General features: G+C 42.0%; 1 protein-coding gene across 2 annotated transcripts in view; it reads left to right on the top strand.

Moving 5' to 3' along the window:
* The window catches only part of LOC109511828 (carbohydrate sulfotransferase 11-like), a 20,153-nt gene extending 3,657 nt beyond the window's left edge, over nt 1-16,496 (top strand). The window contains exons 2-4 of one of the 2 annotated variants that reach the window (XM_019863164.1): nt 13,385-13,461; nt 13,690-13,851; nt 15,593-16,496. In XM_019863164.1, the coding sequence (XP_019718723.1) occupies nt 13,385-13,461; nt 13,690-13,851; nt 15,593-16,273 (920 nt within the window). In that variant the 3' untranslated portion in view covers nt 16,274-16,496. Of the gene's footprint in view, nt 1-13,384; nt 13,462-13,686; nt 13,852-15,592 lie in introns of both variants that reach the window. The other variant, XM_019863163.1, reaches the window with a different exon arrangement.
* Nucleotides 16,497-18,000: the final 1,504 nt, after the last annotated feature.

Below are 18,000 nucleotides of genomic sequence, written 5' to 3'. Positions count from 1 at the left end.
TAGAGGTAGAGAGAGAGAGAGAGAGAGAGAGAGAGAGAGAGAGAGAGAGAGAGAGAGACACGTAATCACAGTCAGCATGTCAACCAATGTCCGAAAAAGTTAATTCTGAATTTGAGCAGCCTTTATGGCACGTGACACAACACACCTGAATAGCCCGTAGCGCATGTAGGCCACGAGGGAGGCGTTCAACACCACACATGCTGCTTGTCCCTGTCGGGGCTTGTCTGCTGTTCAGGTTCGCCAGCAGCCACTTGAGGCCCAGTCAAGTTCATGATGAATGTCAACGCACAAGATGACTTTTTATTCTTATTATTTCCATATATTTTCATCATCTGACTGGTGCTTAAGGACAGAACTTGTCTACTTTCTGAAATTAGAAGTATGTGCGTTTGACACGTGAATGTCACTGATGCAAAGATTTTATGAAGGAAACTATATTTTGGTGATAAATCAATTTGTTAGCCTGCGGTTTGAAAAATGAACATTTATTTATTTAAAAAAATGTCTTGCACATTAGAATGATAAACACCTGATGATGGAGGGATGTCAGAATGAGGTCGCCGCACAACAATCGATCTTGTCAATTGTAAAGTCTAAAGCCTTGCTTAATAGCACCTCAGAAGCGCTCAGAAATTTCTCACCTCTCTAAGAATCTCCCGAACCAGTTATGTAAAATTGTAAGTCATGCAACTTTGCAGGAAATGGTAGCTCTGCAGTACATTTCCACTTTTCTCAAGACTTGTTCTGGTTTCACATGCCTTGTTTTTCAATGTTTATACGAAACAGTCATAGTGTGTTATTCCCAACTTCTACTTTGAAATTGTAATCAAAAATCTTTTTTTTTTAGTCTTTCGGGCTCAGTTTATACTTCCAAATTGTTGTTACACAGACATTAGCCGCACTCCATTGCCCATGGATAAGCAGCAGACAAAATGGATTGATGGAAAGTCAAGGTACACGTTTGGACACGTGCGGTTTCATGGCTCATATCCACTTATATTTGGAGAAAGCTCTTTTATGGTGATCTGTCGAAAGTATCGCTGGCTGGCTTTCTTGGATCATAACATTGAGGCACATTATTTACGCTTGCCTTAGCCTTTACCGTGACATCTAATGATTTATTTTAGGAAATCCAATTATCCGGCAGATCCATACTCTACCTTCTAATCAGGCATACCCTGCATTGCTGTACAGGAAGCTTGTTGCATATTATTGTTTTACATCCATTGTCAGACTTCCTGTGCCAACACCCTTAGGGTTGCCCTCAGGAAAGAAATACAAGCTCTATTTCGTGTGCCAATATAAACTCATCAGTCTTGTCATAGTAATTGCTTTAATGGTTCTTTTATCTACAATGTCAGTCGACCAACGTGTCTTGGGGGGTGGCTGATTTGCTCAAAGAGAGAATTTCGTGTGACTGTCAATCAGAAAAAAAAAAATAGACTTTACATCCACACTCAAAAGCTACGTTTATGCAGCATTTCATGATGTCCAATAATTAATTTTTTTATTCAATCCAATCCTTTTATGTATTTGTTCATGTTGGACAAACAAACGCGACCGCCAATCTGAGCAGAATGCAAATCCAAATGGATGCGGCAAGTGCAGTTTTTTTCATTAGAAATTTACTGACAGCCATCAACATTCACAAAGTTGACAATACATTATACAAAAATAACTGAACTCACTTTGTGCTGTGCTTTAACGATAAATAATTTAATGCTGCAACAGAAGGATTTCTTGTGTTTGCGTGTATGCGTGTGTTTTCTACATCAGCGTGTGTTGTTCTACACCAATCTGTCCATACATTTTGCTTGACAAATTACCGGTACGTAGATTTAGTGTGAAAGCCCACCACCCAGGGTACAATACTTCCAAACCTGACTTGGAACTGAGGGGGTACTAAAAAAAAAAAACACAGTTGACAACTCACCCGACGTTGTGTGAACTCCCACTGATGTGAATGGGGCTCCCCATCCCACATGACACATTGTACAGGGACTTTTTTAATCCACAGGAAGGTCGTGGGAGTCAAGGAAGATATGCAGAAAGAGGAAGTAGGATTTTGAAAGGCGAGACTCGCTCCCATAGGACCGGTTAAAACGCGGAATGCACATACATTTGTACCCACACATGTATCATTATTTTATCAACATCTACATGTGAACAATAAAGATGTTACCGTCATGTTGTAAAACACCATATACAGTATGTGCACCATTTATACTATATCTTAGACACTGCAGGGCCTGATGCCCAATTCGGATTTTTTTGTTAAAGCCGATCTTTTTATGTACTCGTTCACATTACAAAAAAAAAATGTGACTTCTAATGTGAATGGATCGTATCCGTGATGTGACACGCATGTGCCCAAGAAAAAACTTACCACTTAAAGTTTTTATTTGACCAAAAGGAGTCAGCAACTCACTTGTCACACGGGTGTGCAGTGTGTCGGTTGAGTTTGCTATCATTCCAAGTATCAACATCGTGCGAGGCTTTGCAATTTGCTATGTGTGTACTTTTGGAAAACAAAGCCACGTTGTGAATGTTTACAAGACTCAAGTACATTCCCGCGTGCTAATTTGCTCACGGCTCCACCAGAATCACCAAGTCAACATAATTGCATGCAATTTACAAAATGTCCGGACCAGACAAATTTCTAACTGATGCGCCACAATTAGCTCCCCGAGGCAAAATCCACTCAAGTCGGTTCTTTTGACAGTGATGGATTCCTCCTTGTAGCTTTAAACCGAAGACATTCAGGTCTACTGAGTGAGTCAGTTCATCGTGGCTAATTTTAACTTGCACTTTCTGAAGGCATACACACACACACACACACACACACACACACACACACACACACACACACACACACACTGTAGTATTTGAAACTGGACTCAAACCCAAAAATGTGTCCGTTTGTGCAAGACCTGCACTGGGCCTTTTTCAACCAGTGTCATTTTAATTGAGCACAACTAAGAGGAAACAATATAAGTGTGTGCATAAACTATACTCGTGTTGGAACTTCCTGACTGGAATGGCCTGTGTGTCATCTGCAGTGGTGAGTGTGAGTGTATATGCGTCAATGTGTATGCTAAAACTTCGGCAAAACAACTGAAGGCCGAATTCCCGAAAGGATTGCGTGGCTTTTGCGTGTTGTCCCTGTCGGGGCTTGTCTGCTGTTCAGGTTCGCCAGCAGCCACTTGAGGCCCAGTCAAGTTCATGATGAATGTCAACGCACAAGATGACTTTTTATTCTTATTATTTCCATATATTTTCATCATCTGACTGGTGCTTAAGGACAGAACTTGTCTACTTTCTGAAATTAGAAGTATGTGCGTTTGACACGTGAATGTCACTGATGCAAAGATTTTATGAAGGAAACTATATTTTGGTGATAAATCAATTTGTTAGCCTGCGGTTTGAAAAATGAACATTTATTTATTTAAAAAAATGTCTTGCACATTAGAATGATAAACACCTGATGATGGAGGGATGTCAGAATGAGGTCGCCGCACAACAATCGATCTTGTCAATGGTGTGAACCGTTAAAAATAGCATAAACAGATAGCGTTAGATGCACAAAGGACGCGCGGAAGGTTAAATGCGTCATTCCCCGAGAAACCAAACAGAATGCATCTCGTGCATCAATGGTATTTGCTCGCGTTGAAATGAGGTCATATGCATATATTTGTCGGAGAAATTGCCCACCTCTCTGCAAATGAGTTTCACTGATAATAGCCACACACAGTTCGAGTGACGCAAATAACAGCAAGAAAAAGCTGGTGGAAACTTGGCGGAGCAAAATGACAGGTGATTGAGCGGGCTGTTTTAAACGTGTGGTTTGACTTGTGATTTGTGAACGAGTCTCTTCCTAACTGCCATTGTTCTCCCACCGTCATGGTTTTCTTGCCACAAAGCAGCATCTGAACAGGTGCAAACTCCTGTCAGCTGTCAAACTTTGTGGGTGTATGTGCGATAGAATGTCATTTACGCAATATCCTTTGCGAATAGGATATCAAGACGGAGCAAACTGCGGGTGCAAATGAAGCTTCGTCTGACCGACTGAAACTGCAAGGGAAGAGGGAATGGTGTGGTGCCCTTTTTGTAGATGAAATCGGGTTGGAAAATGAAGGAGGGCATATGGCAATGTTAGCTGAGTGTTTATTAGAGATTAGATAACAGAGCTGTAGTAAATGTTGCTGTAATAGAGGCAGCCCCCTGATTTTGGCCAACATTCGTCAAAAGAGTTGACTAATCCAACATTTGCTACCTTCTTTAGCACTTTCTCAGTGAGCTACCACCTCAAGGACAAACTGACACTGGGAAAGTCATTCCATGCTTCATTACACTTCACCAAAAAGTGTGGTTTGCTTGACGAGTGTGAGTTCCGCGAGCCTTGCTCATGCATGCTGAATTTCCATGGCCTCAACACAGTTGGGACATGTGCTCAGTATGGAGACATTTCGGACATCGGATGCAAACGTTCCACAGGCAGATTATAATTAAAACCTTCACAGGACATCATTTAAAAAAAATCATAATGAATAGAAATAAGCGATGCACTCAAAGTGTCCGATCACAAAGTGATAGCGTGTGTGAATGTGGTAAACATGACTCAAGCGCAGCGTGAGCGCAAGCCAGCAGGCTACAGGGAACATTTAGCCACGCTGAAGCATGGCACTGGACAACCACCCGAGTGTGAGTGTGCCCTATCATTAAAAGGAACTTTAAAAGGAAGCGTCTGCTCAACCTTACAAAGGATTTCACCTTGTGTACGCACGCTCACACCATCTCGTCAGTGTAATTGCAACCGTATGTAGCTCTTTGGCATGCTCACGTGTCTGTGCTCATATAAAGGAGGTTTCTTGTTTTGCTGTTTTACTGAAGTTTCCCTTTCAAGTCCGGCAGTACGGACTCCATACGTTCATCTGCTTTTACTTTCAATCTGTGGAAGATCCAGGTGGCCATATAACGTACCCCGAGCAAAATGACTTGTCTGCTGTACGTTGCCTTGCTAACTAGAGCAGCGGTCCCCAACCCTCTGGCTACGGACCGGTACTGGTCCGTGGGTCATTTGGTAACTGGCCACACAGAAAGAATGAATAACTTATATAACTTTAGTTTTATCTTGTAAAGTCTAAAGCCTTGCTTAATAGCACCTCAGAAGCGCTCAGAAATTTCTCACCTCTCTAAGAATCTCCCGAACCAGTTATGTAAAATTGTAAGTCATGCAACTTTGCAGGAAATGGTAGCTCTGCAGTACATTTCCACTTTTCTCAAGACTTGTTCTGGTTTCACATGCCTTGTTTTTCAATGTTTATACGAAACAGTCATAGTGTGTTATTCCCAACTTCTACTTTGAAATTGTAATCAAAAATCTTTTTTTTTTAGTCTTTCGGGCTCAGTTTATACTTCCAAATTGTTGTTACACAGACATTAGCCGCACTCCATTGCCCATGGATAAGCAGCAGACAAAATGGATTGATGGAAAGTCAAGGTACACGTTTGGACACGTGCGGTTTCATGGCTCATATCCACTTATATTTGGAGAAAGCTCTTTTATGGTGATCTGTCGAAAGTATCGCTGGCTGGCTTTCTTGGATCATAACATTGAGGCACATTATTTACGCTTGCCTTAGCCTTTACCGTGACATCTAATGATTTATTTTAGGAAATCCAATTATCCGGCAGATCCATACTCTACCTTCTAATCAGGCATACCCTGCATTGCTGTACAGGAAGCTTGTTGCATATTATTGTTTTACATCCATTGTCAGACTTCCTGTGCCAACACCCTTAGGGTTGCCCTCAGGAAAGAAATACAAGCTCTATTTCGTGTGCCAATATAAACTCATCAGTCTTGTCATAGTAATTGCTTTAATGGTTCTTTTATCTACAATGTCAGTCGACCAACGTGTCTTGGGGGGTGGCTGATTTGCTCAAAGAGAGAATTTCGTGTGACTGTCAATCAGAAAAAAAAAAATAGACTTTACATCCACACTCAAAAGCTACGTTTATGCAGCATTTCATGATGTCCAATAATTAATTTTTTTATTCAATCCAATCCTTTTATGTATTTGTTCATGTTGGACAAACAAACGCGACCGCCAATCTGAGCAGAATGCATCATGTGGTTAAGTAAGTATAGTCCTGAGTTTAGGGGCTCATCTCTTTTCTCTATATTAAGAAGGTCTTTGCGATTTGGACATAATTTCGGATCTTAATATTTTTGCCAGATATCTCGAAAACAATATAATCATGATATTACTATGGGTTAAGTGAAAACAAAGATTTTGTTTGTTTTTTTTTTTTTTTCAGAAAAAGCTAAATATTAATCCAAATGGATGCGGCAAGTGCAGTTTTTTTCATTAGAAATTTACTGACAGCCATCAACATTCACAAAGTTGACAATACATTATACAAAAATAACTGAACTCACTTTGTGCTGTGCTTTAACGATAAATAATTTAATGCTGCAACAGAAGGATTTCTTGTGTTTGCGTGTATGCGTGTGTTTTCTACATCAGCGTGTGTTGTTCTACACCAATCTGTCCATACATTTTGCTTGACAAATTACCGGTACGTAGATTTAGTGTGAAAGCCCACCACCCAGGGTACAATACTTCCAAACCTGACTTGGAACTGAGGGGGTACTAAAAAAAAAAAAACACAGTTGACAACTCACCCGACGTTGTGTGAACTCCCACTGATGTGAATGGGGCTCCCCATCCCACATGACACATTGTACAGGGACTTTTTTAATCCACAGGAAGGTCGTGGGAGTCAAGGAAGATATGCAGAAAGAGGAAGTAGGATTTTGAAAGGCGAGACTCGCTCCCATAGGACCGGTTAAAACGCGGAATGCACATACATTTGTACCCACACATGTATCATTATTTTATCAACATCTACATGTGAACAATAAAGATGTTACCGTCATGTTGTAAAACACCATATACAGTATGTGCACCATTTATACTATATCTTAGACACTGCAGGGCCTGATGCCCAATTCGGATTTTTTTGTTAAAGCCGATCTTTTTATGTACTCGTTCACATTACAAAAAAAAAATGTGACTTCTAATGTGAATGGATCGTATCCGTGATGTGACACGCATGTGCCCAAGAAAAAACTTACCACTTAAAGTTTTTATTTGACCAAAAGGAGTCAGCAACTCACTTGTCACACGGGTGTGCAGTGTGTCGGTTGAGTTTGCTATCATTCCAAGTATCAACATCGTGCGAGGTAACAGCAAGAAAAAGCTGGTGGAAACTTGGCGGAGCAAAATGACAGGTGATTGAGCGGGCTGTTTTAAACGTGTGGTTTGACTTGTGATTTGTGAACGAGTCTCTTCCTAACTGCCATTGTTCTCCCACCGTCATGGTTTTCTTGCCACAAAGCAGCATCTGAACAGGTGCAAACTCCTGTCAGCTGTCAAACTTTGTGGGTGTATGTGCGATAGAATGTCATTTACGCAATATCCTTTGCGAATAGGATATCAAGACGGAGCAAACTGCGGGTGCAAATGAAGCTTCGTCTGACCGACTGAAACTGCAAGGGAAGAGGGAATGGTGTGGTGCCCTTTTTGTAGATGAAATCGGGTTGGAAAATGAAGGAGGGCATATGGCAATGTTAGCTGAGTGTTTATTAGAGATTAGATAACAGAGCTGTAGTAAATGTTGCTGTAATAGAGGCAGCCCCCTGATTTTGGCCAACATTCGTCAAAAGAGTTGACTAATCCAACATTTGCTACCTTCTTTAGCACTTTCTCAGTGAGCTACCACCTCAAGGACAAACTGACACTGGGAAAGTCATTCCATGCTTCATTACACTTCACCAAAAAGTGTGGTTTGCTTGACGAGTGTGAGTTCCGCGAGCCTTGCTCATGCATGCTGAATTTCCATGGCCTCAACACAGTTGGGACATGTGCTCAGTATGGAGACATTTCGGACATCGGATGCAAACGTTCCACAGGCAGATTATAATTAAAACCTTCACAGGACATCATTTAAAAAAAATCATAATGAATAGAAATAAGCGATGCACTCAAAGTGTCCGATCACAAAGTGATAGCGTGTGTGAATGTGGTAAACATGACTCAAGCGCAGCGTGAGCGCAAGCCAGCAGGCTACAGGGAACATTTAGCCACGCTGAAGCATGGCACTGGACAACCACCCGAGTGTGAGTGTGCCCTATCATTAAAAGGAACTTTAAAAGGAAGCGTCTGCTCAACCTTACAAAGGATTTCACCTTGTGTACGCACGCTCACACCATCTCGTCAGTGTAATTGCAACCGTATGTAGCTCTTTGGCATGCTCACGTGTCTGTGCTCATATAAAGGAGGTTTCTTGTTTTGCTGTTTTACTGAAGTTTCCCTTTCAAGTCCGGCAGTACGGACTCCATACGTTCATCTGCTTTTACTTTCAATCTGTGGAAGATCCAGGTGGCCATATAACGTACCCCGAGCAAAATGACTTGTCTGCTGTACGTTGCCTTGCTAACTAGAGCAGCGGTCCCCAACCCTCTGGCTACGGACCGGTACTGGTCCGTGGGTCATTTGGTAACTGGCCACACAGAAAGAATGAATAACTTATATAACTTTAGTTTTATCCATTTTGGAACCTGAAAGATGTTTTATTTTGAAAAATTACCGGATTCTCTGTTACATCCGTCTACAGTATGTCACTATTGACGTGGGTCAAGGTGCGCTTATCGGTCATATGACAGGTTACCGCTAAAATGAAACCCAGGAGCGAGCAAAATAAGTAAAAAACAAACGTCTTTTGATTCTCTGTTACATCCGTCTACAGTATGTCACTATTGACGTGGGTCAAGGTGCGCTTATCGGTCATATGACAGGTTACCGCTAAAATGAAACCCAGGAGCGAGCAAAATAAGTAAAAAAACAAACGTCTTTGGGAAGGGGAAAAGGCCCAGGTGACAGAAGAGGAGCGTACAACTTTCAAGAAAAAGAAGGCTACATTTAATCGACAGTGTCAGGAGTCCTACTTAAAATACGGATTTATCTCAACGGGAGATTCCAACGTATCAAGCCCACTCTACATAATATGCGGCGATGGTGAGTTGTATTTTTCATGCATTTTGTATTTGCGCTGTATCTTATTTTGAAGGCACGTTTAAACGTTACCTCAGTGACCAGAGAGTGTTGCGGACAGATTCGGACACATTCCCCATGTCATAATTCGTGTTATTATATTTAGAAAATACAACAGTTTTCATGCAGGTCGTATCATATTATTTTGTTGTAAGGATGGTCCCTGAAAATATTGTCTGACATTAAACCGGTCCGTGGGGCAAAAAAGGTTGAGGACCGCTAAACTAGAGGATTGAGTGGTTGCAAGTGTTTTACTTCTCAAAGTAAATGTTTACCAAGTCAATGTCACTTGATGTTCTCATCCCTTTATCATGATCACTGAGAGGAAAAGGTTTTTAAACAGGGAAGCTAATTTGCTCTCCAAGTAGGACCGAGATTTTATGATGAGAGAAGATTAAAGAAAGAACCGGCCCACACATTAGCAAACATCCTTCTCCCACCAATTGTTTTCAGCTCGTGCTGCCTGTTTGTAATGTCACTTTGGCTTAATGGACATGTGTTTGTTTGGGAATAAAGTATCAACACCATTGCACACCACTAAATCCCAATACAGAGCCCGAACTCTGACCCTGAACATTGGCCTGTTTGTGTTGTGGCTCTACTTCAACCGTCTGCATTGCTTCATTTCCTGGGTCTGAGAGGAAGTTGTGGTTTTCTGGTGTGACAGATCACATGACGCCGAAGAAGTCGGTTTACACGGATCAAAATACGTCAGACTTTTAAATGTCACTCTGTAAAAACTTTTACTTTTTTATGTGCATCGGGTTCCACACGAGAGATTAAATGGCGTGGAACTTTCAAATCATGATTGTAGTGACCAAAATGAACACGATATTGCTTCAACAAAACAAAAAAAAACCCAACCCTGATTTAATTTAAATGCAGAATGTGACAATTTATTAGGCTTGACGCCAAACCGGCCTCCCAGACAGCATCAAGCTGAACAGGGCAGCGGTGGGGGGAAATCAGACAGACACAGGAATGGCATGCTGCAGCTGGAATGTCGTGCACAAACAGTGGAACAATTTAATTGAAGCAGGAGGACAAGGTTCAGACTCACTCCAGTTTATGCAGAAATGACATGACAGCCAAATCACCTTTATTTCTATAGCACTTCATCACTAATGTCCCAAAAGGGGTCTACATGCCCACAGTTTACATTAGATCAAGGATCACATCATCCTTCCTTTTCTCCAAACCGCTTCTAATCAACATCATCTTCATCGTCATGACAATACAGTATGTCCCTTCAGTGTGAAACAAAAGAAGCTGATATTCACAAACAGTGCAAGTGGTGGAGATCTACGAGTTTGGACCGAAATTAATTGTTTCTGGCCATTGGGACATTTAAAAAATATCATGTTGAGAATACGGCGGCTCTGTGGTCAACTGGTTAATTGCAGCAGGCGTGTAGTTTCGATGGCTTTCTGCCACCAAATTGTTAGATGTGCCCGGCGCATTGTCGGAGGCTCTAGCTTCAATTTTTGACAAAAGCATTTTCCAACCTGCCCCGCTGTTATGGTCATCCTTTCTAAACACATTTTTTTTAACACAACGATTGTCTTACCCACTTTCTGACCACCACTGTCCCTTGCAGATGAGTGACAAAGCCTTTCTTTGAACACACAAAAGCATGAAACTCCCTCGATCAATATTTCACATTGTCATTATCAGGGTGCAGGCTCAGGTTATGATTGGCACGGTGATGGAGGATTAAGTCATCCCACACCACTGAGTTAATCATTTTAACTATGGACTGTTTGCGACTGTGTTCACAACAAAGAGAGAGCCAAGGTGCAAGAAGGCATTTCTAATGTAATTATCGCCGAAGGAAGTGCGTTGCAAATGAGTTGGTGTGCAGTGCCAGGTTAAAAAAAAGACACATCTGGCAGACACGGGCTCTTTTTCACTCTCATTTGATAGGCCGGTTTCGCTTTCCAGCTTCCCATCTACTGCTGCTGTACGACCTTGCTCTCCAACTATTAAATGCATCCTGAGGACTTGATGAGCAGTGAGTTAAGAAAGCCATACAGATGAAGCAAGACAGCGAAAAAAAAAGCATGAATTACTATGAATTCTTGGTAGGTTTGATGCAATGACCCGCAAATAATTATGTCATATTCAATCATCACAGGAGAGTCATTTTTCAAGAAGCGGTGTGCATGACACGCTTGGACCCGCCCTTCACTCGTCGTAGTGCATTCCACTTAACCTTTGAGAAAGTGTTGCAATTAAAAAAAAACTTATTTTAGTGTTTTCATGTGGTTTACCGTCTCACTTCCTCGTGTAGTCATATCCTGAGTTCTGTCACACGGTGACGGGAAAGGCTTGGAACTGCTGATCAAACTCTTTTAAAAAGGTGACATACTCGCTTCTTTTAAATGAGCCTATGGTTTAATTTTACGGCAACATAATTCGGAACATTTTCTCGAACAATCCCCAAGAGCGATGACTGTTGAATGTAAACTAACAGACAAATATCCCGAATGTTTGCAACGATAACACTGAGGAATCATTTAAATCCTCGGGTTAATTGTCATTTATTTTTTTTTTTTTTTTTTTTTTTTTTAAATCAACTGTCTCAAAAGTGACGGCCACCCTTGGAGATGAGACAAGACGTCACTTGTTAAGATAGAGAGATCAAGACCTTGTGTTGGCAAAACAAGTTGATCCCCTGCTCTTAGAGCCACTGTGTCATGTGTGTTTACTTTTCATTACAGTAGTTGGCTGCACGCTGAACAAGGCTCTACATCATTCATTTTGTCTGTTGTCAAACTTTTAAAATATGCATTTTTTTTTTTTTGGACTCAAGCACTTAATCCAGGCATTATCTGTTCCTGCTCCAGGCCGTTGCGGGGGATATTTCTACTTCTAATTCCATTTTTGGATTGAATTGTGGGAATATTGTAAGCTGAAGTAAATGGGGACAGGCTGCTGGATGACAATTCTAGTGTATTTTGCAATATGAATTTCTTGTTTGTATTATTTCTGATGTATTCATTTGAAAATGCGATATCGTTCATTTACTGGCTCATTTGTTTTACATTCATGATGTTTTGTTGTTAGTGACATTTTATATGTTGAAAAATTGGTATCGCCAAGTACCGGTATCCATTCCCAGGTACTGGGAATTGAAACCAAACTGGTTCACATGTGAAAAATACCCACCCCCAATTGTTAAGTTAGTTGGATGCCCAAGATTTAACAAATGTCAATATCTTCATAAGATACCGTATTTTCCGCACCATAAGGCGCACCTAAAAGCCTTAATTTTCTCAAAAGCCGTCAGTGCGCCTTATAATGCGACGCGCCTCATATATGGGTCAATATTCAGATTTTTAAATGTTCTTTCAAGCGCTTTGTTACAGCTGCAGCGGTTGTGAAAGCGCTATATAAATAAAGCTGGATTGTGTTGTATTGTATTCCCCTTAGCGTAGCTCCGTCTAGTGGATGCATAGTGCAATAGCAGCCACTATTGTAGCTTCTCTCTATGCACCTTATAATGTGGCGCGTCCTACATATGACAACAGTTTTAAAATAGGCTATTCATTGAAGGTGCGCCTTACGCTCCTAAGCGGCTTATAGCTCAGAAAATACGGTAATTGAAACTTTTCTCAATCACTCATACCTGTAAGACTTTCTTTCGAGCGTTTCCCTCATCTTTTTAAACCTAGAGTCCATTCTCCACTGCCATCCTCCTCTTCAGCTTTGTGCGAAGTCGTGAAGCAGATCTCCGTTATATATTGTTTCAGCCACATGTGCAAAACGAATCACTTCTCTTGCTCAGCTTCATTAGCTGCAGACCTCTAAATCACGATGGGGCGATGGGAGTGGGGAAAAGGGACAGTGAAAAGAAGAAGGTGTCGCTGGGAATTTTTCTTTCCTCTGCAATGGAAAAGAAAAGACACACTCATAGTTAGGCAATGTAATTTGGAGTTAAGCATTGAATAGGTTCTGAGAAAAGCTTGAATTAATGCAAACCAGAGGGGCCAACCCCAGGGGGCGGAGCTATGTTGTAGTCACTGGTCACTCTCTGGCCATCCGAATATTGATGTCATGTAAGCAGTCGATATTTGTTTACTGCTGCGTCTGGTCCAGGGTGTACGCCCGCTCTCGCCGAAGTCACCTGAGACAGGAACTTGTTAGCCACGACCTCAAATGAGGGAAAGTGCAAAAGAAAATGGATGGACATATAGATATCGGATTGATAATGAGTTTGTTCATGAGTATATGTTCAAATGTGACCTAAAAATGTCTGATTGCAGAACTCAGTGTTGCGAGCAGCAACAGACCAGAGAAAAGCAGGAGAAGTCCATTGCAGACCCTCTACAGTGGAGACCAGGTGAGAACGCAAATGTCAAATACTATTTGCTTCCGGTTGGTACAGTGTACATTGTGTTGTGTTTCCACTGTCGAAATTTGTGAAGCCCACCAAAAATAACTGTCCCCCGTTCCACCTTCTGCAAGTGCGAATCAGAGTTTTTTTGGAAAGCAATTTGAGATCGACTGCTGCATTTTAAAAATCACCCCTGCTTCTATTATTTTAACCCGTGTTGAACCCTACAAGCAGCTGCAGCTGTTGGCTGATCAGAAGTCGCTTCAAGGTCGCAGGGAGCTGCTGGAGCAGGCTTGTCTGAGTCATACAAAGAAGCGGCGGGTCCTTTCTCCGGAAGATCTCAAACACCTCATTGTGGACGACAAACACAGCCTCCTTTACTGCTATGTACCCAAGGTTGGTTCCTCTGACTTAATTAGTATTGTTCATATCCTTGGTAGAGTGGTCACTTGAGATAAGAGTTGAATTGGTTCCATGACTTCGCCGTAACTCAGATCACGTATTTAAGGAAATGAACGGATATGCCATTCCAGCCTTCCCCTCCAAAAATGATCATGTTTTTTTAATACGAGAAATAGCGTTTTGTAATATTGTACATTATAAAAGCAAACAGTAACTGGCAAAATAAGAATGAAAGATTTCGCCACCTGTTTTTGCTTTCATTCAGTGGACACTGTCTTACTGTCGGCCTTGTGGTTAGCAAGTCTGCCACAGAATTAAAATGTTCTGGGTTTAAAACTCCACTCCAGCTTTCCTGAGTGGAGTTTGCGTGTTTGTCGACCCTCATTAGTTGTGAGTGTGAGCGTAAATGGGTTGTATATATGTGTGTTGGTCTGGCAAACCGTTCCAGGGTGGACCCCAACTCGGGTCCAAAGACAGCTGGGAGAGGCACCGGCTCACCCATAATGAGGACAGGCAAATAGAAAATAGATATTTGTCTTCATGCTCTAGTCGACAGTGAACCAAGGGACCAAGACTGAGAATGGTCAACCCCCCCTTAAAAGCAAACAAACAAAAAAAAACAGTAATCATGTTAAGGAAGTACATGTTTTGTTTTTTTTTTAGCGTCAAAACCATATACAGCGTACAGCGGTACCTCTACTTATGAACGTCTCTTCATACAAAATTTACGAAATGCCTCAACAGGTAAATATTGCCTCGTTTCGAAAGAAATTTCCAGATACGAACGGTAAAAATACAGTATGGTTTGCTGCTGGCAGCTCCGAGTTTCCTGAACGCAACATACTTCTAGCTGCTCTGCCATTGGCTATTACCGAGCATCATCCTGGCATCCCATTGGCTAAGAAGGACCTCAACCGTATGTGTGTAGAAAGATAGATATGTGTTTACGCAGCGTCATCGTCATTCACCCCTCGGGCCATGAGGTTTTTCCGATAGTTTGACGTAAATGTGAATCACCCAGAAAAGTGTTCAGCATTCCGGCGATCGCCCACTATGCCGATGTCGGACGTTTTCGAAGGATTGTTAAAAGCTGACAAAAGCAAACGTCCTTGGATCCGTTCTTTACAAAACGCCAGGCAAAACCGACTTTTGAGAGAACAGTAACTAAAGAGGGCAAAAAAAACAATGAGGACGCAGTTAAAAGTTAAATGACCATCATTTTTATTCTTTATTTTTTACATTATGCTCAACTCTCATTTATTGTGCCATAATCTCATTGTAACATGGATTTGTTACATATTTTGATGCATTTTTATGCTTGGGAAAACATTTATGTCTGAATTTTGGGGGGGCTTGGAACGGATTAGGGCATTTACACGGAAAACGCGTCTCTACTTGCAAAATTTTCTACTGAGGAAATTTCTTCCAGAACCAATTAAATTCGTAAGTAGAGGTACCACTGCAGTTCTAATCATAATGTCATAAGTTTGATTTGAAACTATATTTAACAGTTTTGGGCATATTATTCTGTGGTAAAATTAGGTTTTAAAGTATTTATATCGACAATTTGAAACATTTTTCGAGGGCTCTCTCAATTGACTATGTATTTTCGGCTGTTCACAGCAGTGTTTTGTCCACGACAGCATCCTGTACTCTGTACCTGAACTTGCAGCTGAGATCGTAACGCCGCTCGTCGTGTCCGCTTGTGTCATGAAATACGCGTCCTCCCTTCCAGGTGGCCTGCACCAACTGGAAGCGCATCCTCATGGTCCTCACCGGCGACGGCCGCTACAGCGAACCCCTCGCCATCCCCGCCAACGAGGCCCACGTCGCGGGCAACCTGCGCACGCTGTCCGAGTTCTCGGTCCCCGAGATCAACCGCCGCCTGCGCAGCTACCTCAAGTTCATCTTCGTGAGGGAGCCTTTCGAGCGCCTCGTTTCGGCCTACCGCAATAAATTCACGCGCAGCTACAACACAGCTTTCCACAAGCGCTACGGGACGAAGATCATCCGGCGGCACCGCACCGACCCGGATCCCGAGGCCCTGGAGAAAGGGAACGACGTGTCTTTCCAGGAGTTTGTCCAGTATCTCGTAGACCCTCGGACCCAACGAGAGGAGCCTTTCAATGAGCACTGGGAGAGGGTGCACTCGCTCTGCCATCCGTGTCTGATCCACTACGACGTGGTGGGCAAGTACGAGACGCTGGAGCCGGACGCCCGCGCTGTGCTCTCGTTGGCGGGGGTGGAGGACATAGTTCAGTTCCCAACGCCCGGGAAAAGCACCAGGACGGATGGCGACATGGCGGCTCGCTTCTTCAAGCACATTAGTCCTTTTTATCACAAGAGACTGTTCAATCTCTATCGTATGGACTTCATGCTCTTCAATTACTCAACTCCTGAGTATCTGAGAACTTGATGAGAGGGGGGGGCTTTGATCTTTGTGAGCTCGACTCAGCTGTTTTCGTGATGGTCAATTTGCACTTTTTCATCACTGTGGACTTCGAAGCTTTCTCCTCGTTGCTGTATGATGAGCCTCGTATGCAGAAAATTATTTAATTTTATGGTGGAAATTTACTTGTACTAGGGCTGGGCGACATGGCTTAAAAGTGAAATCCCCTTATAACCCCCCCCACGCCCCCCCAAAAAATCCGACCGGTGATAGGAATCGATATCCACCCCACCCCCTTCAATAAAAAGAAACCTTTCAGGGACAACGGTTACTACAGTGGACAGCCTATCAGGTTATCGTTATTTGTGCATGAAAGGGTGAAACAACCCTCGATCCATTTAAATTAAACATTAACATGAATAAATAAAACAAAATCATTTTACATGTTACAAAATGATCTCTGAGGGGGCATCGAATGAGAGAGATCGATTTCTAGCTGATAGCATTCAACCGTGGGAAGTTTAATTTCATGCTGCTGCAATGTTTGGTGGACTTCTGGACAATCTTATTGTGAAGTCTCACCAGCGGAAGAAGTCTGATAAAAAAAAAAAACAAAAAACAATGTACTGACTTGATGGGAATAAACCCCAGGTGAGGCCGGAGCTGGAATTGAACCCATAATCTCTGCACTGTGAGGTCGACGCGCTAACCACTAGTACCACCGGGCTGCCCCCCCAGGTGAAGTGTTTAAAGTAATTGGATGAGCTATAGTACAGAACAGATACAAAGTTTATCGTTACAGCCGCTAACCATCATTTAAGTCGATCGGTGTGTGGATAAATGACAGGTTTTGCGATGTATACATGGGCACTTGTCTTTGATGATTTCAGTCCAATGGACTCCATGATTGACTTCTGGCCAGGCTCCTTGTGAAATCATTTTGCTCATGTTGTTTTTCGACAGCCTTTGAATATAGCACCTCTCTCTTTGTAAGAATTTAAAAAAATATATTTTTGGGGGGCCGGGGAGGAAATAAATAAACGATACTCGCCCAAAAAGAAGGACATCGATTAAATCGATTAATCGCCCAGCCCAACTTTGTCCATGGCCCCATAGTATTGCTTTCTAACATGACTCGAGTGTGACTTGCTGAGCCAAGGACCGATGAGTGAAGCCTTCTTATTTTTGAGGAGCAGGTTCTCCTCCCCGCACGGAGGTACTGACTGTGAACATGAACATTTATTCCAAAGTACCTCTGATATCCGGAGACACCCTAAATTATACATGTCCATGCATTAGGTATTTATTGTTGTACAGAAATGTAAGTAGTCTTATGAGCAAGGGGTGAGAATCATGCAATTTGATATCACTGCGATTTTTTTTTTTTTTTGCCAGCAAGAGCAACCATATCGCATCAATAACATCATTTGGGGGGGGTGGGGGGTCATTTGAAATGACATTTGGGATGCACATGTGACTATTCATCAATCAGTTTGGGCCATTTTGTGGAACTGCTGATTAAGTGCAACAAGAAGTTGTTGGTGCAAAAGGTAACTGGCTGCAACCAGTAGAAGTGCTCTTAATTCAGTCTCATCTCGTTTATCAGTCTGACCAAAAAAAAAAAAAAAGTGATTTTGAGTACTCAATACAACAGTGCCAATGAAACATGATTTTAGAACGTAGAGATTTTTCTTTCCCTTAGATTAAAATTTAAAAAAAATAATAAAATCACACACATTGGCAATAATCAGTAC

Source organism: Hippocampus comes, unplaced genomic scaffold, assembly GCF_001891065.2.
Source record: "Hippocampus comes isolate QL1 unplaced genomic scaffold, H_comes_QL1_v1.1 scaffold1, whole genome shotgun sequence".
NCBI classification, from domain to species: Eukaryota; Metazoa; Chordata; class Actinopteri; order Syngnathiformes; family Syngnathidae; genus Hippocampus; species Hippocampus comes.
This window is presented reverse-complemented; position numbering and strand designations above follow the sequence as displayed.